The sequence below is a fragment of the Bombina bombina genome, chromosome 4 (assembly GCF_027579735.1).
Source record: "Bombina bombina isolate aBomBom1 chromosome 4, aBomBom1.pri, whole genome shotgun sequence".
Classification (NCBI taxonomy): domain Eukaryota; kingdom Metazoa; phylum Chordata; class Amphibia; order Anura; family Bombinatoridae; genus Bombina; species Bombina bombina.
In genome coordinates this window covers 713540269-713566624 of record NC_069502.1, presented here as the reverse complement: position 1 = coordinate 713566624, position 26356 = coordinate 713540269, and the positions used below count along the sequence as shown (strand labels likewise).

The window sequence follows — 26356 nt, the reverse complement described above, 5'->3', positions numbered from 1 at the left end:
AATTTATGTAAGAACTTACCTGATAAATTCATTTTTTTCATATTAGCAAGAGTCCATGAGCTAGTGACGTATGGGATATACATTCCTACCAGGAGGGGCAAAGTTTCCCAAACCTCAAAATGCCTATAAATACACCCCTCACCACACCCACAATTCAGTTTAACGAATAGCCAAGAAGTGGGGTGATAAAAAAGTGCGAAAGCATATAAAATAAGGAATTGGAATAATTGTGCTTTATACAAAATCATAACCACCACAAAAAAAGGGCGGGCCTCATGGACTCTTGCTAATATGAAAGAAATGAATTTATCAGGTAAGTTCTTACATAAATTATGTTTTCTTTCATGTAATTAGCAAGAGTCCATGAGCTAGTGACGTATGGGATAATGACTACCCAAGATGTGGATCTTTCCACACAAGAGTCACTAGAGAGGGAGGGATAAAATAAAGACAGCCAATTCCTGCTGAAAATAATCCACACCCAAAATAAAGTTTAACGAAAAACATAAGCAGAAGATTCAAACTGAAACCGCTGCCTGAAGTACTTTTCTACCAAAAACTGCTTCAGAAGAAGAAAATACATCAAAATGGTAGAATTTAGTAAAAGTATGCAAAGAGGACCAAGTTGCTGCTTTGCAGATCTGGTCAACCGAAGCTTCATTCCTAAACGCCCAGGAAGTAGATACTGACCTAGTAGAATGAGCTGTAATTCTCTGAGGCGGAATTTTACCCGACTCAACATAGGCAAGATGAATTAAAGATTTCAACCAAGATGCCAAAGAAATGGCAGAAGCTTTCTTTCCTTTCCTAGAACCGGAAAAGATAACAAATAGACTAGAAGTCTTACGGAAAGATTTCGTAGCTTCAACATAATATTTCAAAGCTCTAACAACATCCAAAGAATGCAACGATTTCTCCTTAGAATTCTTAGGATTAGGACATAATGAAGGAACCACAATTTCTCTACTAATGTTGTTGGAATTCACAACTTTAGGTAAAAATTCAAAAGAAGTTCGCAACACCGCCTTATCCTGATGAAAAATCAGAAAAGGAGACTCACAAGAAAGAGCAGATAATTCAGAAACTCTTCTAGCAGAAGAGATGGCCAAAAGGAACAAAACTTTCCAAGAAAGTAATTTAATGTCCAATGAATGCATAGGTTCAAACGGAGGAGCTTGAAGAGCTCCCAGAACCAAATTCAAACTCCAAGGAGGAGAAATTGACTTAATGACAGGTTTTATACGAACCAAAGCTTGTACAAAACAATGAATATCAGGAAGATTAGCAATCTTTCTGTGAAAAAGAACAGAAAGAGCAGAGATTTGTCCTTTCAAAGAACTTGCGGACAAACCCTTATCTAAACCATCCTGAAGAAACTGTAAAATTCTCGGTATTCTAAAAGAATGCCAAGAAAAATGATGAGAAAGACACCAAGAAATATAAGTCTTCCAGACTCTATAATATATCTCTCGAGATACAGATTTATGAGCCTGTAACATAGTATTAATCACGGAGTCAGAGAAACCTCTTTGACCAAGAATCAAGCGTTCAATCTCCATACCTTTAAATTTAAGGATTTCAGATCCTGATGGAAAAAAGGACCTTGAGATAGAAGGTCTGGTCTTAACGGAAGAGTCCACGGTTGGCAAGAGGCCATCCGGACAAGATCCGCATACCAAAACCTGTGAGGCCATGCTGGAGCTACCAGCAGAACAAACGAGCATTCCTTCAGAATCTTGGAGATCACTCTTGGAAGAAGAACTAGAGGCGGAAAGATATAGGCAGGATGATACTTCCAAGGAAGTGATAATGCATCCACTGCCTCCGCCTGAGGATCCCGGGATCTGGACAGATACCTGGGAAGTTTCTTGTTTAGATGGGACGCCATCAGATCTATTTCTGGAAGTTCCCACATTTGAACAATCTGAAGAAATACCTCTGGGTGAAGAGACCATTCGCCCGGATGTAACATTTGGCGACTTAGATAATCCGCTTCCCAATTGTCTACACCTGGGATATGAACCGCAGAGATTAGACAGGAGCTGGATTCCGCCCAAACCAAAATTCGAGATACTTCTTTCATAGCCAGAGGACTGTGAGTCCCTCCTTGATGATTGATGTATGCCACAGTTGTGACATTGTCTGTCTGAAAACAAATGAACGATTCTCTCTTCAGAAGAGGCCAAAACTGAAGAGCTCTGAAAATTGCACGGAGTTCCAAGATATTGATAGGTAATCTCACCTCCTGAGATTCCCAAACTCCCTGTGCCGTCAGAGATCCCCACACAGCTCCCCAACCCGTGAGACTTGCATCTGTTGAAATTACAGTCCAGGTCGGAAGCACAAAAGAAGCCCCCTGAATTAAACGATGGTGATCTGTCCACCATGTTAGAGAGTGCCGAACAATCGGTTTTAAAGATATTGTTTGAGATATCTTCGTGTAATCCTTGCACCATTGCTTCAGCATACAGAGCTGAAGAGGTCGCATGTGAAAACGAGCAAAGGGGATCGCGTCCGATGCAGCAGTCATAAGACCTAGAATTTCCATGCATAAGGCTACCGAAGGGAATGATTGTGACTGAAGGTTTCGACAAGCTGCAATCAATTTTAGACGTCTCTTGTCTGTTAAAGACAGAGTCATGGACACTGAATCCATCTGGAAACCCAGAAAGGTTACCCTTGTCTGAGGAATCAAAGAACTTTTTGGTAAATTGATCCTCCAACCATGATCTTGAAGAAACAACACAAGTCGATTCGTATGAGATTCTGCTAAATGTAAAGACTGAGCAAGTACCAAGATATCGTCCAAATAAGGAAATACCACAATACCCTGTTCTCTGATTACAGACAGAAGGGCACCGAGAACCTTTGTAAAAATTCTTGGAGCTGTAGCTAGGCCAAACGGCAGAGCCACAAACTGGTAATGCTTGTCCAGAAAAGAGAATCTCAGGAACTGAAAATGATCTGGATGAATCGGAATATGCAGATATGCATCCTGTAAATCTATTGTGGACATATAAATCCCTTGCAGAACAAAAGGCAAGATAGTCCTTATAGTTACCATTTTGAACGTTGGTATCCTTACATAACGATTCAATATTTTTAGATCCAGAACTGGTCTGAAGGAATTCTCCTTCTTTGGTACAATGAAGAGATTTGAATAAAACCCCATCCCCTGTTCCTGAACTGGAACTGGCATAATTACTCCAGTCAACCCTAGATCTGAAACACATTTCAGAAATGCTTGAGCTTTTACTGGATTTACTGGGACACGGGAAAGAAAAAATCTCTTTGCAGGAGGTCTTATCTTGAAACCAATTCTGTACCCTTCTGAAACAATGTTCTGAATCCAAAGATTGTGAACAGAATTGATCCAAATTTCCTTGAAAAAACGTAACCTGCCCCCTACCAGCTGAGCTGGAATGAGGGCCGCACCTTCATGTGGACTTAGAAGCAGGCTTTGCCTTTCTAGCTGGCTTGGATTTATTCCAGACTGGAGATGGTTTCCAAACTGAAACTGCTCTTGAGGATGAAGGATCAGGCTTTTGTTCTTTGTTGAAACGAAAGGAACGAAAACGATTATTAGCTCTACTTTTACCTTTAGATTTTTTATCCTGTGGTAAAAAAAGTTCCTTTCCCACCAGTAACAGTTGAAATGATGGAATCCAACTGAGAACCAAATAATTTGTTACCCTGGAAAGAAATAGAAAGTAAAGTTGATTTAGAAGCCATATCAGCATTCCAAGTTTTAAGCCATAAAGCTCTTCTAGCTAAAATAGCTAGAGACATAAACCTGACATCAATTCTGATAATATCAAAAATGGCATCACAGATAAAATTATTAGCATGCTGAAGAAGAATAATAATGTCATGAGAATCACGATGTGTTACTTGTTGCGCTAAAGTTTCCAACCAAAAAGTTGAAGCTGCAGCAACATCAGCCAAAGATATAGCAGGTCTAAGAAGATTACCTGAACACAGATAAGCTTTTCTTAGAAAGGACTCAATTTTCCTATCTAGAGGATCCTTAAACGAAGTACCATCTGACGTAGGAATAGTAGTACGTTTAGCAAGGGTAGAAATAGCCCCATCAACTTTAGGGATTTTGTCCCAAAATTCTAATCTGTCAGACGGCACAGGATATAAATGCTTAAAACGTTTAGAAGGAGTAAATGAATTACCCAATTTATCCCATTCTTTGGAAATTACTGCAGAAATAGCATTAGGAACAGGAAAAACTTCTGGAATAACCACAGGAGCTTTAAATACCTTATCTAAACGTTTAGAATTAGTATCAAGAGGACTAGAATCCTCTATTTCTAAAGCAATTAGAACTTCTTTAAGTAAAGAACGAATAAATTCCATTTTAAATAAATATGAAGATTTATCAGCATCAACCTCAGAAACAGAATCCTCTGAACCAGAGGAGTCATCAGAATCAGAATGATGATGTTCATTTAAAAATTCATCTGTAGGGAGAGAAGTTTTAAAAGATTTTTTACGTTTACTAGAAGGAGAAATAACAGACATAGCCTTCTTTATGGATTCAGAAACAAAATCTCTTATATTATCAGGAACATTCTGCACCTTAGATGTTGAGGGAACTGCAACAGGCAATGGTACTTTACTAAAGGAAATATTATCTGCTTTAACAAGTTTGTCATGACAATCAATACAAACAACAGCTGGAGAAATAGCTACCAAAAGTTTACAGCAGATACACTTAGCTTTGGTAGATTCAGCACTTGACAGCGATTTTCCTGTAGTATCTTCTGGCTCAGATGCAACGCGAGACATCTTGCAATATGTAAGAGAAAAAACAACATATAAAGCAAAATTGATCAAATTCCTTAAATGACAGTTTCAGGAATGGGAAAGAACGCCAAAGAACAAGCTTCTAGCAACCAGAAGCAATAAAAAATGAGACTTAAATAATGTGGAGACAAAAGCGACGCCCATATTTTTTCGCGCCAAATAAGACGCCCACATTATTTGGCGCCTAAATGCTTTTTGGCGCCAAAAATGATGCCACATCCGGAACGCCGACATTTTTGGCGCGAAATAACGTCAAAGAATGACGCAACTTCCGGCGACACGTATGACGCCGGAAACGGAAATAGAATTTTTGCGCCAAAAAAGTCCGCGCCAAGAATGACGCAATAAAATGAAGCATTTTCAGCCCCCGCGAGCCTAACAGCCCACAGGGAAAAAGTCAAATTTTAAGGTAAGAAAAAATGGTCAAATCAAAATGCATTATCCCAAATATGAAACTGACTGTCTGAAAATAAGGAAAGTTGAACATTCTGAGTCAAGGCAAATAAATGTTTGAATACATATATTTAGAACTTTATAAACAAAGTGCCCAACCATAGCTTGGAGTGTCACAGAAAATAAGACTTACTTACCCCAGGATACTCATCTACATATAGCAGATAGCCAAACCAGTACTGAAACGAGAATCAGCAGAGGTAATGGTATATATAAGAGTATATCGTCGATCTGAAAAGGGAGGTAAGAGATGAATCTCTACGACCGATAACAGAGAACCTATGAAATAGACCCCTTAGAAGGAGATCACTGCATTCAAATAGGCAATACTCTCCTCACATCCCTCTGACATTCACTGCACGCTGAGAGGAAAACCGGGCTCCAACTTGCTGCGGAGCGCATATCAACGTAGAATCTAGCACAAACTTACTTCACCACCTCCATCGGAGGCAAAGTTTGTAAAACTGAATTGTGGGTGTGGTGAGGGGTGTATTTATAGGCATTTTGAGGTTTGGGAAACTTTGCCCCTCCTGGTAAGAATGTATATCCCATACGTCACTAGCTCATGGACTCTTGCTAATTACATGAAAGAAATACAATTTTAAACAACTTCTCAATTTACTTCTATTTTCCTTTTTCTCTTTGGATCCTTTGTTGAAGAAGCAGTAATGCAGTACAGGGAGGTATCTGAACACATTGGTATGCCAATAGCATGAGGTATATATGTGCAGCCACCAATCAGCAGCTTCTGAGCCTAACTAGGTATCCTTTTCAGCAAAGGATACCAAGGAACAAAACAAATGAGATACTAGAGGTAAATTGGGAAGCTGTTTAAAATCACATCCTCTATTTGAATCTTGAAAAAAAAATAACACATTTAAAATTTCCAATTCTGAGAGCTGTCATATCTCATATATCCTACGATAGGAAGGAAGGAAGTTAAAAAGCTTACCTGTCAAATGCTGGGGCATTGGCCTCCAGCCCTCTAGTGAGTTTAAGCTGATGAGAGCCAACCTTTGAAAACATAAGACAAAACAATGTATATTACAATTTTATAACAAATATGCACTTTTGTATACTTTAAAATTGTATTTCCCTAAATGTGGCCCTACTAATATCTATCAGAATTCCCAAGCAAATGCATTATATAAGATAATGCATATAACCACTATTCATGACACCTGTATTCCAATCCATTAGAAAAAATGCAAAATATTTTCCCAGGATTTTTGGAGAGTTTACTACCATCCTATATGTCCTTTGTTTATAAACACATACAGTTATAAACAGGAAGTAAAGGATATGCCACACCCACAAGGATCCCCTGAACCTTTGATATTTTGTTTTGTGGTAAACAATTTGACCCCTTAATTTTATTATCTATAACTACCCCTTTCACATGATCCATAGCTCACTACAATTTCTCTCCTTTAATAAATCCAGACACAGTTATAAGGAAAACTGCTTAACAAAATGGAGCCACACCCGCTACCACTAAAATAAGTGTATGTACATAAGTTTATATATACATAGATATATAATACAGATATATTAAAGATTAACAGAGAAGCAGGTTTGGGATGTTTTCTTTGTAGCTGGTGTTTTGTTACAGCTACCATGTTTTTATACTATTGCTAGTAAAAGTCAAGTTTTGAGATATCCAGCAACTCACACTCTACCTTAGCGCTGGGTCTCATCAGTACTTGTGTTGCGGTTCCTGGATGAAGAGACCAATCACCTTGTACCATTATCTGTTTGATACAGGGCTAGGTGTAAGTAAAAAATTAGGAAAAAACTAAGTAAAATTTGCAGCTCCTTGGATTAAATACACAGTCTACCGAGGTGAGTGGTATATAACTAAGGTCTTTATAATATTTACAGAAAGAAAACTGTTCAACCAGGAATGAACAACAGCTCAGTAACTTGTTCTCTGTGATCTGTTTTTTTTAGCCATATTGTGCTTTTCACAGAGAAGAACTTTCCTGATGTATAAAGTCTGACCCCGTCTAAAAAGCCCCAAAATACTAGACAATCCTCCTCTGGATGAGGAACATGGAAACCCTAGACAATGAGTTCAGCCTAATGGGGGCGTTCCTGATTATTGTGCAGCTATATTCCTCTAATCTACACAACTTGGGCAGGAAGTGCAAGTCTGATTTTCCCCATCACCCATAGGGAAACTTTCCCAGGGTTATACACATATTTACAGAAAAAGAAGCACTCAACAACAGCTTAGTAGCTTGTTCTTTGGCAGGTCACCACCTGGTAGCAAACCCTTTTAGTCCAGTTGTGCTTTTCACAGAAAAGAACATAATAATATTAACAGACTATACAAACTAAGACAGAGGAGCAGGCTCTGATGAATAGCACATACATCATTCCAGAAGGGTTTGCTATGCATCCTCTATGCCATTCACATTTTGTTATAACCACTACACGTTATGTGCCTTGCAAACTATTGTAGCTTAATAATAATCTTAGTTCACAGAGACAAAATGCAGTCTGGCCTGCCACTATGTACTTCATGGCAAATCTTGAAATGCTGAACAAAGAACCATGTGATTTTCTCTTCAAATGGGCACCAATAAGTTAGCCAAAGCCTCCGCTCATATAAACAGAACCATTCAGAAAGCCACTTATTTAAAAGGACCTTAATTTAATTATTAGTAATGGCTTCATTGTAGCAGGCAACAGCATCTCAAGTTTGCAATGAGCTTAGACATGATTAAGAAACCATTGCAAGCTTGAAGCATTAGTGCATTATATAATAGACCCATTGCTAATAACCAACTAAAGGTCATTTTTCAAAAAGCAGCTGAATGATTCTGTGTATGTGTATAAATATTTACAACAAGTGAAATAAACACTGGCATTTTCTTTTAGCTTTCTTATCAAACATATATATGCCTGCTAAAATTATGGTGCATACATATAGTATGACAAAGTTGTTTTTTATTACCATTCTTAAAATATTTTTAAAATGATAAAAAAAGTATATATTCTCAGGACTATCACTGTGCATGACACTTAAATATGGCATTAGCTCATTTAAAGTGGCACTGTACTGTATTTTCCCCATAATGTATTCCCAATCAATTTAAACCACCAATTATTGTTCTCAATAACATATCCATTTAAATGGGCTGAGCCTGCTCGAAGAGCAGACCTGATTATCTCACATCTTTCTATAAACAAAGTTTAATATTTAGGTGTAAGGTTGGAAAGAAAGCAGCCTATTTGAAAACATAAATTATGCTTACCTGATCATTTTCTTTTCTTCTGAAGGAAAGAGTCCACAGCTGCATTCATTACTTTTGGGAAATAAGAACCTGGCCACCAGGAGGAGGCAAAGACACCCAAGCCAAAGGCTTAAATACTCCTCCAACTCCCCTCATCTCCCATTCATTCTGCTGAGGAACAAGGAACAGTAGAAGAAATATCAGGGTGAAAGGTGCCAGAAGAATAAATTAAGGACGTCCCACATAAAAATTATGGGTGGGGAGCTGTGGACTCTTTCCATCAGAAGAAAAATGATCAGGTAAGCATAATTTATGTTTTTCTTCTTAAATGGAAGGAGTCCACAGCTGCATTCATTACTTCTGGGAAAACAATACCCAAGCTATAGAGGACACTGAATGCCAAGACGGGAGGGTACATTAGGCGACCCATTCTGAGGGCATCAAGCCTGAACCACTGCCCACAAAAAAAACAGCTTCGTCCGAAGCCGAGAAACTTTACAAGGAAAGGCCCCAAAGACACTGACCCGCAGGTAGTCCAGAGCCTAGCTAGAGACCGCAAAAACAGACTCAAATGAGCCAACAGGCCTCCAGGAGACACCATCATCCAACAGTCAGTCCCTCCCCACTTACCCCTCACTAAAGAGGAGAAAACCAGCCAAAACTCCCAAAGGGAGAGAGCCAGGAAGAACCAAAGGAAAAAAATGAAAGGTCACAAGATCCAAAAAGGAAAACCCCCCAGAGCGAGCACCGCTCACAAGGGCCCAAATGGGTCCCGACAGACAAGTGGAGCCTACACCTAGACCAGAGACACCGGAGGTATAGGACCGGGCATAGAAACTGAGAAAACTTACTCTGAAACGACGTGCAAAAGCACCAGGGACAACAGAAGACGGAGTCCTCACATAGTCCTGAACTATGAACACTGCAGTATTCCATTACAAAAAAACGTGTAACAGACCCAGGCGAAAACCTTGAGTTAAGAACATGCTCCCATCCTCAGGACGACAGAGAATACTTGCTGAGAGCAAGGCAACCCAAGCCTCTAGACCTACCACAGGTCTTCCCCAAAAAAGGGGGAATCATAACCTCCACAAGGTCCCCCAAGAAGAGAAGTGACACCCCAAACACGAGGTGGAGCAATCCTCTGCTTGAAGCTTAGGAAGCCAGCAAGCTACTATGCAAGTGTGGGTAATCCCCTTAAGGGAAACAAGATGCTGCTCATAGTATCAACCTCAAAAATAGGAAAGGCTGAGTAGACCACGCCGGGGAACCAACTAGCAACCCACGGTCTGCTACAGTACAGAATAGCCACAGTGCATCAGTATGCCCAGCTAGCTGTCCAGCTAGCCCACCAGATTCAGAAGACGACCACGTCTCTTAGAGCCCACTCCCAGCCAGGAGTTAGCCTCAGCAACGGTAGAACAGAAGCACCCCAAAACCAGCTCAAAACGAGTGGAACCAACAGCCAAACCAACAGAGCACGGGTGTAACCCGACTCATTAGGACAATAGGGCCGTAGACCCAAAGGATCTAGCAAAAAAAAGTCCAACTTAGCCTTGACACAGAGCCAGCAAGACTCCAAATGGAATGTAACCCATAGAGAAAATCCTTCTCAGCTAGGGAAACTCACAGGTTCCAACTCCTGAACCAGGAGAAGCCTTAAGAAGGACCACATCTCCATAAAAAGGAGACTAAGCTCTCACCCAAGAAAGGGAAAAAGGATAACTGGCAGCACCTCCCATATGCCACGAAGGCACAGGCTAAAGGAGAGGTTAATCCCCTTGAAAGTTATTCCCCTAAAAACTATCCTGCTAACACGCGACCAATGTGCAATAGTAGCAGCAGTGACACAGCAAGTCCATTCACCTGCAGAGCAGTGAATTCAATGAATACTACAGCAAGCTGACTAAGGAAAGCCGTCTAAGGTGCAACACAGCCCCAACGAGCAACGACACTCTGAAAACCTGGCAAATCTCCTGGAACAAAAGGCAAAGAATGACTGGGGGATGAGGGGAGTGGGAGGAATATTTAAGCCTTTGGCTGTGGTGTCTTTCACTCCTCCTGGTGGCTAGGTTCTTATTTCCCAAAAGTAATGAATGCAGCTGTGGACTCTTTCCATTTAAGAAGAAAGGGGTGTTCCTGCAAGAACTCTGAATACTATGAATTGCTTATCAGCCTGAGTATGTTTTAACCAAAAATATATTCCCCCCACCTTCTCTCCCGGATACAAGAGGTTAAAAAGAGCCCTCATCATTTTGTGGGTGAGGCGATTCAAGAGGCGCGGAGCGGAGCCATGGGAAGATTGTGGGGCAGGGTCATGGGCGGGACTAGATGGTTGATTGGCGTGATTGGTAGTCCATGAGCGGGGCTAATGCAGTCCCTTAAAAAAAGAAAATCTACAGCTGTAGGCGGGTAGTGGCCAGACCTCCCAACCTGTGGCAATGCTGCAGGATACAAGATGGTTTGGAAGTAGATAAATATGTTTGTGCTCTAACCTTGTAAAAAATGATACAGGTATAAACAATAGGTTGTTTTTTTATCCCTATGAGTACTATTTAAATAGACATGAAACCCAAAATTTTTCTTTCATGATTTAGAAAGAGCATGCAATTTTAAACAACTTTCCAATGTACTTCTATTATATAATTTATGCCATTCTCTTGATATCCTTTGTTGAAAAGCATATCTAAATAGGCTCAGGAGCTGCTGATTGGTGGCTGCACATAGACGCCTGATGTGATTGGCTCACCCATGAGTATATCGGAAGAATGAAGCAAATTAAATAAATTTGGAATGTAAATTTTAATGTTGTTTAAAACTGTATTCTCTATCTGAATCACAAGACACATTTTTGGGTTTCATGTCCCTTTAATACCATAATCTACACAGGAGAGCTTACAATAACTGCTCAGTCAATGATAACTTTGCATTTTCCTATTATACAAAATCAATATGAAATCTGCACAACTGACAACCAATTTTGGCTAAAATACAAGAGCAAATAATATGACATTTCAAGGCCAGGTCTTTTAGCCTGCAGTACATACAGTATCTTGTAAGCTGATTAATTCTAGCGGAATAGAAAGCCTTAGTCTCTTTAAACCAGTGAAAACTGTGCAATGTACATGTTTATCTGCACTATTATAAATGCTGTGCATTATTTGTGCTGTGTAACAATATATTATAATAATATGGTTATGTGTACATTATCATTATCAGACGATTTACGGTGAAGCAAACTATAAATGTAATATTTAGAGAGGGATTTGGTAGCTTCTAAATTAAGCTTCTTAAAGCATGTAGAACACAAATACTATGCACGGTTAAGCGCTATAGCAGGTTGTAAGAAGGTTAATCATGTGTTAGATTTAACATTGTCTCTGCAGGTAGCCACAATGACAGAACACTATGCAAATTACAAAACAAAAAGAGGAATGAAATATTCTAGATTAATTTGACTTTTTAATGAGCCTGAATGGTTACAAATAGTCATGATTTTTCCACAAACTGCAGAATACAATATATATATATATCCACTGCGGTCTTCAATAACACATTTCAATGCAATAATAAAAAAAATTCCAAGTGAGCTGGTAAATCAAGAATATATAAATAAAATATTTTTTGATTCAGACAGAGCATACATTTTTTAAAAAGTTTACAATTTACTTCTATTATTTAATTTGTTTTGTTCTCATTATATTCTTTGTTGAAGAGATACCTAGGAAGGGATTTAGAGCACTACATGGCAAGAAACAGTGCTGCCATATAGTGCTCTTGCAAATGGATACCATGCTTGCAAAACTGCTGCCATATAGTGCTCCGGAAATAGGTTGGCTCCTAAGCATACGTCCCTGTTTTTCAACAAAAAGATACCAAGAGAACGAAGAAATCTGGATAATAGAAGTAAATTAGAAAGTTGTTTAAAATTGCATGCTCTATCTGAATTATGAAAGAAAAAAATTGGATTTCATATCCCATAAACAATTAAAAAGATCTGACCAGTTTTATTCCAACACTCAGCCATACTCAGACCATAAATAGCTGTAAATAGCTGTGGTTTAATTTGCAGATTCATCAAATATTCAGAAGTCTAGAATTTTTTTTTAATTTAATGATGTAAATATTTTCTTAACAAAACATGGCCAAAATGATGTGAATACCCCTACTAAATATTGAGTTCAGCTGTTTCAGCCACACCCATTTCTAACAAGTAGAGGTGGCCCTCGTTTTACAACGGTTCAATTTACACCGTTTCAGAATAACAACCTTTTTTTCCAGTCATGTGACTGCTATTGAAAAGCATTGAGAAGCAGTGCATTTATTAAAATAGCCAGTAGGTGGAGCTGTCCGCTTGTGTTGCAGCAAAGCCAAGCAAGCTGAAATTAATCAGTTTAACCAGATCTGAGCTATCGAGCAGATTTCAAAGGAACAAGATCTTCCTGTCTATAAATCAATCCAGATTGGAATGCATAGAAAGAACTGTTTGCAGTGAAGTCTGTGTTGTGTGATTATTTTATTAGGTTTATAATGCTGTTTAGCATTTCAAGTCTTCATTTCAAAGCTTTAAAAATAAGTATTAGGTGTTACTTATGACAATTTTGAGAGGGGCCTGGAACCTAACCCCCTCACTTCCCACTGACTTACATTATAAACTGGATTTCAATTTACAATGGTTTCAATTTACAACCATTCCTTCTGGAACCTAACCCCGGCGTAAACTGAGGGCTAGCTGTACATACAATTCAGCACATAGCTGGAAAATCTCCATAGACAAACATGGTTTGTACTGAAGAGTACAGAGACTTTTAATGTGGCACTGTCATAGGATGCCACCTTTACCATGAGTCAGTTTGTGAAATTTCTGACCTACTGAATCTGTCCTGGTCAACTGAAAGTGCTATTATCGTGAGGTGGAAGCGTCTAGGTGCAATAGCCACAAAGTAGTAGACCAGGCAATCTCTGCTGAGTGCTAAAAAGCGTAGCACTTCAAAACTGCTTATCAAACGGTGCATGAGGAGTTTTATTAATTGGGTTTCTGTGGCCAAGTAGCTGTGCAAAAAGCCTTCTATCAACATGCGCAAGTGTAAGCTTTTTGGCTGAAGTGGTGTAACAACATCACAATGCCTCTGGAGCAATGGAAACATATTCTCTGCACAGAACCCTGGCCTCAAACCCACCAAATACCTTTGGGATGAATTGGAACACCAACTGCATTAGCGCTCTACAAATAACCGATAATAATAATCTTCTTGTCTATCTGAATAATGAAAGAAAAAATATGGGTTTCATATCTCTTTAATTTTGCACATTCAGACTTTATCCCACTCTTCTTTGCAAGGGGATCTCCTGTGTACAGTTTTCTTAAGATCAGTCTGCAGGTTTTCAATGGGATTGAGCACTGGGCACTGAGTGGGACACTACAAGACTTTCTTTCCTTTTAATGAAGAGATGCCTTGGTCGACTTGGATGTGTGCTTTGGGTCATTGTCATGTTGGGGGGTGTTAAATTCCTGTTCACCTTCAGCTTTAAGACAGAGGCTAGCAGGTTTTGTGACAAAATATGATGATATTTGGAGCAATTCATTATCCCATCTATCTTGACAAGAGCCCCTGTGTTTTGTGAGCGGCCCAGCAGTGTAACAGTTAATAAGAAAACCATTGTGCAGTGTTTGTTAATTGAAGGGTGAGTTTCCCTAGTTAACCGTTTCACTGCTAGGCAGCTCACAAAACTGCCCCTGACCCATCTGAAGAGAAGCAGCCCCAAAGAATGATGCTACCACCACCATTCTTTAAGGTCGGTATGGTGTTTCTTGGATGTTGAGCTTTATTGACTTTGAGCCTAGCATATCTTTAACAGTTTAGGCTGAAAAATTCATATAGCACATTTCCCCACATGGTTTAGGGTGACTGAATTCATCTTTGGTATAATTTAGATGGGCTTGGATGTTCCTTTTTGTAAGAAATTGTTTCTGTCTTGCCACCTTACCCCAGAGCCCAGATATGTGCAGAATACCAGAGATAATGGTTACATGCAAGAAGTGACCAGCACCTGTCAGAAATTTCTGTAGATACTTCAGTGTTGCTGATGGCCTCTTGGTAGCCTCCCTGATAAGAGAGTAGAAAACTTATCAACTTCGGAGGGTCGTCCTCATCTTTGCAATATCTGTGTGGTGCCACATTTTTTTTCCACTTATTGATGATGGTTTTGACATTGCTAACTAGTACATCCAGTGCCTTTGATATGCTTTTATATCCATCTCCTGATTGGTACTTTTCAACAATGAGATCTCACAGCTTCTTTGCAACTCTTTACAGACCATGGCTCTCCCACTAGGATGCAACCACAAACATTCAAGCAAATCCTATGGTAACAGCTGACTTTAATGTGGGTTTAATCAGAATAATTTTCATCTTGGCAGGTGTATTCTATTTACCTACCGGCATGATTAAGAATGTGATTAGTCAAAGGGACAGTCTACACTAAAATTGTTATTTTTTAAAAAGATAGACAACGCCGGAGGCGGAGCTTGGCCGTGCTTGAACATGGCCGCATAGCGTTAGAGCTCCGGTGCCGCTCTTCCCTACCAGCCATCCTGAGTGGCAATACCCTGCCAGTTCCCGACTAAAATTGTCAAATGGGGTGACTAATTTGTCCGGAGCACTTGGACACAGAGCCACTACGTCTAGCTCACCTGCAAACTCTAATCCCGGCTCATAACTACGCCGCCCCTGCTACATGAGGCGGCCAGCACAGAACCCCTAACCGATAGTGATCCAGAGACAAGGGGTCTACTTTTAAGCATTACTGGACACCTTCTGTGATCCGATTTGGAAGGACGGAGAGAAAGACGACACAGGGGATCTATAGAAAACTCCCGCCCGCCATCTTTAATTCTGGGCCTACCAGACCTGCACCCTCACGCAGCATAACGGAGCAGGAATGACACTGCGCTAAACAGAGAATACAGGTCAGTTACATCTACACAGAGGGGAAAATAACACCCTTAGAACGTTCCTAATGCTAATCTCACCCCTGGAGTCGGCATGTACTTATCACATATGAATAAATGACATAGAAGGGAGGATAATGGTTCGAGTATTAATACCCAAATACTAATTGAGAAAGCATGTTGGATTTGCCAAAGCCCTAACTTACATCGCATGTACAGCCTCATGTGATCCGGTGTAGGGGAAGCACTAGAAGGGAGAGCGGACTGACATCCAGGAGGGGAGACACTGAATATACATAAGGAGCATACAGAGCAGCACAGCAAGGGGGGAGGAAGCAAGGTGGTGAGAAGCATAAATAGATCTAAAAGCTGCAAAATATTTAATCTCACCCCAGCTTTGTCTACTCGACTAAATCACCCATAACAACTAAAAGGATGGCGTCTAGGAAACCGGCTAAGTCAGATAGGAATGGAAGGTCTGCCTCACAGACGACATCAGTCACGGCCTTTTTCTCTCCCCCAGACCAGGGGAAAACTAGCTCCCCCCCATCGCCAAAAGAACACTCAGAAGATATCCCTAACCAAACATCTCCTCATTCTCCAGATCAATCTGTAACACAGCAGCAACTATCCATGCTGCAAGCCACTATGGATAAACTGTCTTCAAAATCTGATATTGCAGACCTCAAATCCTTCATACAGTCTGAGATCTCCACAGTGAAAAAAGAGATTAACACGCTGGGAGCCAGAATTGAAGATCTGGAGTATAGCCAAGAAGTGGTCAACTCCATGTTAAGTAATACTGAATCTGGCCTAGCACAGCAAGCTTCTATGATCAATATCCTACAAGACAAGGTGGAGGACTTGGAAAATAGGAGTAGGAGGAATAATCTTAGAATACGTGGTATTCCAGAAGATATTTCAGCTGAAGATCTCCACTCCTACTTAACCAATTTCTTTAACTTCGTCACCAAGTCCTCCACCTTTACAGAATCAGCTATAGAGAGGGCCCATAGGGCTCTGAGACCCCGCCCAAACTCATCTGCACCTCCTAGGGATGCGATTGTCAGACTACTACATTATAAAGATAAAGAGTCTATTTGGTTTGCGGCAAGAAACATCCACCCTCTATCATTCCAAGACAAGGAATTACAAATCTACCAGGACTTGTGCCCAACAACGATTGAAAAGAGGAAATCCTTAAAGTTTATAACCTCTGTGTTACAAGAACATAAGATTCGATATCGCTGGGGATTCCCCTTCAGTCTTCTTATCCCTCATGGGGGCAAACTACTTATATACAGAGAGTCTTCGGACTTGGACACTCTCTCCAAATCACTAAGCCTTAAGTTTGCAGCCCCACCCTCTTCTACTGATGAAGATGAGAGACCCGAGAGCCCTTCCAAAAACAAATTACCTTCAAAGCTGCGCTCAAATTGGACATCTGTCCCACCAAAGCACAGGCAAAGAGATTTACCTGTGCGCAAGAACCCTCCACCTTGAACTCTCCTTTACGCAGAGCTTGAGAAATCCGTTGACCTACCTGCAGATAAGTATAAATTTGCCTATCTGATTTATACAACCTGTTTTTCTTACAGGAAATTGTCTTTGTTTGAACTACCCAGGGACGATACACTACTTTATCATTGCACCATCTCTGGATGGCTGTTTTACTTGCCAGAACCTCTGTCTAGGTTATGTGATTAATATGTGTATGCAATATCCATCTGTTTAACAACTCAAATTATTTCTCTTTCCTAGTGGTGTCTCCGAGAGATACCCGATCATTTATTAGTTCTGTGTCCCCCTCTCCTTCACCCATTATGCCCCAATTAATGGTACTCACACAATGGGTTATGTTAAATTATGACAAAATTAAAACTTGTCGACCCTCCTGCAACTATTTAACCTGCCACCTCTTATATGATGGGTTCTACCTCCATTTAAAACCAAACTTCATAAGGTTAGCTAGATGCATATCCATAAAACACCCATATGCCGGAGGGTACTGGATAAACCCGCTTAACTATAAAAACCCCTCAGATAATCAGCAAAACATAGATCTGGAAAGTGGAACCATTGATACCTGAACACCCCCCCATCCTATACCAGGAACAGATGAATTATATACAGTTAGGTCCACCCCCTGATTCTATAGGACCAAACACACTATATAACTAAGACCAAGGGGGGGGGTGGCTACTTTAGCGAGGAGGGGCTGGTGGGGAAGAGAGGACATTCCTCTCTGTAATTTGTCGTTGTATCGACGAAATGTTTCTAATATGTTTTGAATTATGTTATTGTAATTGTTATGTATTTTTTCATGTTATCTTGTTTTTTTGTTTATTGTATGTTTGGGACTGGGCAACCGCACACCTTGCTTTAAATACTCCTCCCATTGGCTCTTCAATGCAACCCTCGGTAACATCTAAGTTAAACTCTAATAACATTAGAATGTCCACATATGGCTACACAAACTTGTAAAAAAGAAAGTAGAAATATAAACTTTATCACTATAAATACTAAAGGTCTCAACTCCCCTAGGAAAAGAACAACAGCCCTAGCCGACTTTAAGAGACAACAAGGAGATATAATACTTCTCCAAGAAACCCACTTTCTGAAGGGAAAAGAGCCTAAAACGTTCCATTATAAATTTGGTAAAAGTTACTATGCATCCCATTCGCAAAAGAAAATCCAAGGAGTTGGTATCCTGATCAAAGACGGAATCCCTTTTCAAGAGCTTTCTGTCAAAAGAGATAGAGAGGGCAGATTCATTATTCTTACAGGGCTCCTTTATGGCCTCCCCATCACAATTGTCTCATTATATGCCCCGAACACGAAACAACATTCCTTCCTTAAGAAAGTTACAAATGAAATATTAGATTTGCAAAAAGGCACACTACTCATAGGTGGAGATCTCAATCTTCCATTAAACCCTAAGATGGACAGCTCTAACCAGAATCCCGCTATCTCCAAAACCAATATAAAGAAAACAAACAAATACACTAAGACAACTAGGCTGCTTAGATATATGGAGAACTGCGCACCCAGACACCATAGACTTCACATTCTATTCCTTCCCCCATAAAACATATAGTAGACTTGACTACATATTTACAGATATAACCAGCATGAGTCTGGTAAAATCCATAGACATCTCCCCGATAACATGGTCTGACCATGCTGGAGTTAGATGCGCTCTGGAATGGCCCTCTAAGCCTATTAAAAACTATACTTGGAAATTAGACGACTGCTTACTAGCAGACCCTGCAATTAAGTTGAAAATCCAAAATAAGATAGATGACTTTTTCTTACATAACGTTTCCACTGACACATCCCCACAAACCAACTGGGAAGCCCATAAATGTACCATTAGAGGGGAAATAATAGCCTGCAAAGCTTACCTTTCTAAATTAGAGAGGGAAGCAACTACTAACCTTATCAAAGACATATCCCATCTGGAAGGGATCCATAAAACAAACCCTGAGGACGCGCTCACCCTACAAACCCTTCAGACTAAGCGTTTTAACCTAGCCTCTATTATTCACAAGGAACAGAATAGAAGAACCTTCCTTTTTAAACAACGTTCATATGTAGATTTAAATAAACCAGGTCGCGCATTAGCCAGATATATAAAAAAGAAAACAAAATCCAACTACATCCTCCACATAAAAGATAACAAGGGCAGTTCACATAGGTCCACCAAGGCGATTGCGGAAACATTTAGGAAGTACTACCAAAATCTATACAACTTGTCTCCCTCCCCCCCGAGAGAGGAATCGAGCACCTTGTCTCGCCAACAACTCATCTCTGAGTATCTCTCTAAACTAAATTTACGCAAAATAACCCAGCTGCAGAGGGAAGCCCTGGATGAACCTTTCTCATTAGAAGAATTGCAAACAGTCATTAAGAACCTCCCCACTAATAAAGCCCCGGGCCCTGATGGTTACACATACAAATATTTTTCAACATTTGCAGAACAATTAGCTATACATCTACTGCAGTACTTTAACTCCATAGGCCCAAACCACCCTTTCCCCGACCGGGCCCTAGAAGCACATATAACCATACTACTTAAACCCCAAAAACCCCCAGAAGAGCCCACTAGCTATCGCCCTATCTCTCTGCTAAACTCCGATATAAAAATGTATTCGAAACTATTAGCAAATAGAATTAATGCCCTTTTACCTGATCTCATACACCCTGATCAAGTTGGTTTTGTTTTGGGAAGGGAAGCCAAAGATAACACGGTCAGAGCCCTAAACACAATTTTCTACGCCCAAGATCATAAATTACCATTGATAATGCTCTCAGTCGATGCAGACAAGGCGTTCGACCGTGTTGCTTGGGACTACCTGCATGCTACACTCTTGACCATGGGATTTGGGGAGGGGGTGATACATAGAATACTCTCTCTATACACTAACCCTAGCGCCAAAGTACTAATAAACGGAACCCTGTCAGAACCGTTTAAAATATCTAACGGGACACGCCAGGGATGCCCGCTTTCCCCCTTGTTATTTGCCTGTGTAATCGAAACATTAGCAGTTAGGATCAGGTCCCACCCGGATATCAAAGGTGTCACAATAGACAAACAGCAATATACCGTATCTCTATTTGCCGATGACCTTTTATTCACTCTATCTAACCCTGAATTATCGCTTCCTTTGCTGATTAGGGAATTTCACGATTTCCACGTCATATCAAACTTCCTGGTAAATATTAACAAATCAGAAATATTGAATATATCTTTTGACCCTTATAAACAAAAGCAATTAGAAAGATTAACTCCATTTAAATGGAACAAACACCATATTAAATACTTGGGAATTTATCTAGCCACGTCCATAGAGGCAATATTCAAAAGTAATTATGAAAAGATCAAATTCGAGGTGATCAGGGACCTTTCATCATGGAGATCCAAAAAATTGTCTTGGCTAGGTCGCATTAACCTAATAAAGATGAACATCTTCCCCAGAATATTATATATCCTACAGACCTTACCAATCCCCTTACCAGAAAAATACTTACCTTCCTTACAGCGAGCGCTTAGTAATTTCACATGGCACAAAAAACATCCTAGAATTAATAAGACTATTATGTCTCTGCCTAAATCACAGGGCGGACTGGGGTTGCCCAACCTATCTTATTATAGATATGCAATATTTCTACAAAGAATTGTGGATTGGAATATTCACAAAAGCTACAAAAGATGGGTGGATATGGAACACGGAATGATTCTATCTCAAAACCTCAGCAGCCCATGCTGGGCATTTAAACCCCCCCAAACTTTAGCCTCCCGGTCGGGTGTCATCATTACAGAAACTTATAAAGTTTGGAATAGCATGTTGACCCTGTTTCCGAATCTCTCCTCCAGACCCTCGCCATTAACCTCTCTCAGTAAAAATGGCGAACTTGACCTAGGACCGAGTATAAACAAACACTCATACCCTTCCCACCTTCACGACTTCCCAGCCTATTGGGTAGTCCAAAACGAACAGATCAAAACACAGACGGAATTAGTACAACAAGGTTTCTCCTGTTTAGATAATTGGTTCACATACAGACGAGTACACAACTTCCTCACAAATCATAAGCAATCCCCAAATATGACTAGACCCCTGACTACATTCGAACACTTATGTATAAAAGCTCCCCCAGCCCGTCACACCTTATCACAGATTTACAAGATATTGATTACACCCTTCCCGGGGTACCTTGTCCCATACATGGAGAGCTGGGAAAGGGACCTGGGAATCATAATACCACTGCACATAAGGTCAAAGATAATTAACACAACACTTAAGACCTCCATCTCTATGGCTACCACAGAAATTAACCTAAAAATACTCCATAGATGGTACTACACACCGCAAAAACTACACAGACTATTCCACAAGTCCCAAAACAAATGCTGGCGCTGTGGTCATGTTAATAGCGGCATGGCCCACATGTGGTGGTGGTGCACTGCCATCCAAAACCTATGGAGATCTGTCATTTCTGAAATAGAAGACATACTTGAGACACAATTTCCACTAGATCCCTTGCTCTGGTTGTTAAACAAGCCCCCCAAGTTAAAACATAAACCCTCCCTTAAACTACTTTTCATAATGTCAAATAGCATAAAATTTTTAATTGCCAAAAACTGGAGATCAAAAGAACCACCTACTATAGAAATGTGGGTACAAAGAGTATCTGAACTAATTCATCTCGAAGAACTGTATTATTTAAAAACGGGCAGAATGGAGGTGTACTCCGAAATCTTATCTTTATGGGAAACATATCTCAAAGATAGCTAGAGGGGCCCTATATTTACTTTCAGTCTTGTGAAGAACCGGACTTACCTGGGGGTGGAATTTCCCTTCCCTACAGTTCCTTTATAAGCCCTACCGGAAGTGGGGGAACCTTAGAAGGATGCACAAGGGCCTTTACTGACTAGACTTTTTAGATCATCTCACCTGAGAGGCACAGTTTTGGATATCAGACCCCCTTTCTCAGTGCATACTACGCAGGATGTGCTCTTCTACTGGAAGTAGGTCTCCTGCTGCTTGGTAAGCGCGGCAGAGTGAGTGCTGACAGGAGCAGCTGTACAGGCCTCAGGGAGTCAGCCGAACGGCTCTTTAAGATTCGGCACGCCTGATATTGCACTGCTTGTGCAACTCCGTTTGTGAGTATAACTTCTCGACATCTGTTGTATGTGCATTCTGTGCCTGGGATAATCTGCACCAAGGGCGGTATCTATATTTTATGTCATAGGTATCTTTTTTCCCCACATCGTTGGTGAAGTGATTACCCAGTGAACAGCTGATTTCACCCTCTAGCGAGTCAGCCGAGCGGCTCTGAAGCTTCGGCTCACCTGTTATTGCACTGCATGTGCAAACATCTTTGTGAGTATTACTCTGAACTGTTAGTTTAGAATCATTTGTAGCCAAGGATCATCTGCACCAGAGCGCCTCTTCTTTTTTTGTTTCTATACAGAACGCAGTCATCTCTAATAGCGGCATGGCCCACATGTGGTGGTGGTGCACTGCCATCCAAAACCTATGAAGATCTGTCATTTCTGAAATAGAAGACATACTTGAGACACAATTTCCACTAGATCCCTTGCTCTGGTTGTTAAACAAGCCCCCCAAGTTAAAACATAAACCCTCCCTTAAACTACTTTTCATAATGTCAAATAGCATAAAATTTTTAATTGCCAAAAACTGGAGATCAAAAGAACCACCTACTATAGAAATGTGGGTACAAAGAGTATCTGAACTAATTCATCTCGAAGAACTGTATTATTTAAAAACGGGCAGAATGGAGGTGTTATGTACTCCGAAATCTTATCTTTATGGGAAACATATCTCAAAGATAGCTAGAGGGGCCCTATATTTACTTTCAGTCTTGTGAAGAACCGGACTTACCTGGGGGTGGAATTTCCCTTCCCTACAGTTCCTTTATAAGCCTTGTCGAGAATCAAATTATTAGGTTGGGTGTGCGTTGTTCCAGTCCAGTTCAAAGTTCAATGTTAAGTTAATTAAAACTGAATTAGCTTCATGTCTAACATATTGCGCTAACCTTTGTATGTATCAACATGGAGCTGCGTCTCCACACCCTGTAATTCTACTTTTATTATCTTTTCAATAAAGCTGATTAAAAAAAAAAAAAAAAAAAAAAAAAAGATAGACAACGCCTTTACTACCCATTCCCCAGCTTTGCACAACCAACATTGATATATTAATATACTTTATAACATTTAAATAACATCTAAATTTCTGCCTGTTTCTAAGCCACTAAAGACTGCCTTTTATCACATGCTTTTGAATTTGCTTTTCACAACAGGGGACTGCTAATTCCTGTGGGCCATATAGATAACATTGTGCTCCCTCCTGTGGAGTTAATTAAGAGTCAGCACAACACAGCACTAATTGGCTAAAATGCAAGTCAATAGATAATTTAAAAAAAAGTCTTGTGATCAGGGGGCTGTCAGAAGATGCTTAGATACAAGGTAATCACAGAGGTCAAAATAATATAACTGGGTTGGTTGTGCAAAACTGGGGAATGGGTAATAAAAGCATTATCTATCTTATAAAACAATAAAAATTAAATTGTAGACTGTCCCTTTAACTGTAAACACGTTAAAGGCACATTAATATTAAATGATGATGGTTTAGAAAGTATGTGTAATTTTGCAAAATTTTCCAATTTACTTGATTATCACATTTGCTGTGTTCTCTTGGTGTGCCTTGTTGAAGAGTAAACCTAGGTGATCTCATTGGACCTCAGGAGCATAAAAGCATTCTTTATTTATTTTTTGGTGCTGGATATAATTTGTGTGAAAATGCTACACACAATATTTGCAAATCCAGATCTTAATGTGTTGCACTTTCACGAGAATATATACAACGTTGAAAAGAGATAAACGCTGCTGCCCACAGCCATATTTGACATTCGTTAATCAAACTAATTAACAAATGCACGTGTCTATTATTTATCATCAATACTGGATGACTTACTTGTCATCTTAAATTTTCACTGCACATATTTTCTATTCATGAAATTCTATGAAAATCCTTACTTGAAAAATCCTTACTTGTTTCTCAAGGATATAGTTTTTTTAAAACTATAATTTTGATGCGGTATTGTTTTCTAATTCAATGTTCTTAATGTAATCAGTGGGTGTTCTTATTGACTAGAATAGGTTTGAATATAATTTAAAAACCTAAGTTGCTACACAATGTTATTTCAGATGTTTTTGAATTGTGGCCTGTAAAGTTTTCCACTGTGATGGCTCACATATACTGTGATATTCAGAAACATACGCCTAGATTTAGAGTTTTGTCGGTAAAGACCCGCGTAGCTAATGCTGCTTTTTTTTCCAGCGCACCCTTAAGACAACGCTGGTATTTAGAGTTCTCTGAAGGGCTGCGTTAGGCTCCAAAAAGGGAGCGTAAAGGCATATTTACTGCCACTTCAACTCTCAATACCAGCGTTGCTTACGGTAGCGGCTAGCTGGAAAAACGTGCTCGTGCACGATTCCCCCATAGGAAACAATGGGGCAGTTTGGGCTAAAAAAAAAACACCTGCAAAAAAGCAGCATTAAGCTCCTAACGCAGCCCCATTGTTTCCTATGGGGAAACAGTTTCTAAGTCTGCACCTAACACCCTAACATGAACCCCGAGTCTAAACACCCCTAACCTTACACTTATTAACCCCTAATCTGCCACCCCCGCTATCGCTGACCCCTGCATTACATTATTAACCCCTAATCTGCCGCTCCGGACACCGCCGCAACCTACATTATACCTATGTACCCCTAATCTGCTGCCCTCAACATCGCCGACACCTACATAATATTTATTAACCCCTAATCTGCCCCCCCAACGTCGCCGCTATGGGGAAACAGTTTCTAAGTCTGCACCTAACACCCTAACATGAACCCCGAGTCTAAACACCCCTAACCTTACACTTATTAACCCCTAATCTGCCGCCCCCGCTATTGCTGACCCCTGCATTACATTATTAACCCCTAATCTGCCGCTCCGGACACCGCCGCAACCTACATTATACCTATGTACCCCTAATCTGCTGCCCTCAACATCGCCGACACCTACATAATATTTATTAACCCCTAATCTGCCCCCCCAACGTCGCCGCTACCTTATCTACACTTATTAACCCCTAATCTGCCGACCGGACCTCGCCGCCACTCTAATAAAGTTATTAACCCCTACACTGCCGCACTCCCGCCTCGCAAACCCTATAATAAATAGTATTAACACCTAATCTGCCCTCCCTAACATCGCCGCCACCTAACTTCAAGTATTAACCCCTAATCCGCCGACCGGACCTCGCCGCTACTATAATAAATGTATTAACCCCTAAAGCTAACCCTAACCCTAACACCCCCCTAAGTTAAATATAATTTTATTCTAATGAAATAAATTAACTCTTATTAAATAAAGTATTCCTATTTAAAGCTAAATACTTACCTGTAAAATAAACCCTAATATAGCTACAATATAACTAATAATTATATTGTAGCTATTTTAGGATTTATATTTATTTTACAGGCAACTTTGTATTTATTTTAACTAGGTACAATAGCTATTAAATAGTTATTTACTGTTTAATAGCTACCTAGTTAAAATAAATACAAAATTACCTGTAAAATAAATCCTAACCTAAGTTACAATTAAACACTACACTATCAATACATTAATTAAATAAATTAACTGCAATTAAATAAACTAAACTAAATTACCAAAAAAACAAACACTAAATTACAAAAAAATAAAAAAAGATTACAAGAATTTTAAGCTAATTACACCTACTCTAAGCCCCCTAATAAAATAACAAAGCCCCCCAAAATAAAAAAATTCCCTACCCTAATCTAAATTAAAACAGTTAACAGCTCTATTACCTTACCAGCCCTTAAAAGGGCTTTTTGCAGGGCATGCCCCAAAGAAATCAGCTCTTTTTGCCTGTAAAAAAAAATACAATACAACCCCCCAACTTTACAACCCACCACCCACATACTCCTACTCTAACCCAAACCCCCCTTAAATAAACCTAACACTACCCCCCTGAAGATCTCCCTACCTTGAGCCGTGTTCACCCAGCTGGGCACCGATGGACCAAAAGAAGACATCCGGAGCGGCAGAAGTCTTCATCCTATCCGGGTAGAAGAGGACATCCGGACCGGCAGACATCTTCATCCAATCTGCATCTTCTATCTTCATCCATCCGACGAGGAGCGGCTCCATCTTCAAGGCCTCCACCGCGGAACATCCTTCTTCAACGACGACTAGACGACGAATGAAGGTTCCTTTAAGTGACGTCATCCAAGATGGCGTCCCTCGAATTCCGATTGGCTGATAGGATTCTATCAGCCAATCGGAATTAAGGTAGG

General features: G+C 40.1%; 1 protein-coding gene across 1 annotated transcript in view; it reads right to left on the bottom strand.

Annotated features, from left to right (window-relative positions):
• SYNJ2 (synaptojanin 2) overlaps nucleotides 1-26356 on the bottom strand; it is a 621954-nt gene that overhangs the window by 374870 nt on the left and 220728 nt on the right. Inside the window, exon 6 of the mRNA XM_053710913.1 lies at nucleotides 6221-6282. Coding sequence (XP_053566888.1) covers nucleotides 6221-6282 — 62 coding nt within the window. The remainder of the gene's footprint in view (nucleotides 1-6220; nucleotides 6283-26356) is intronic.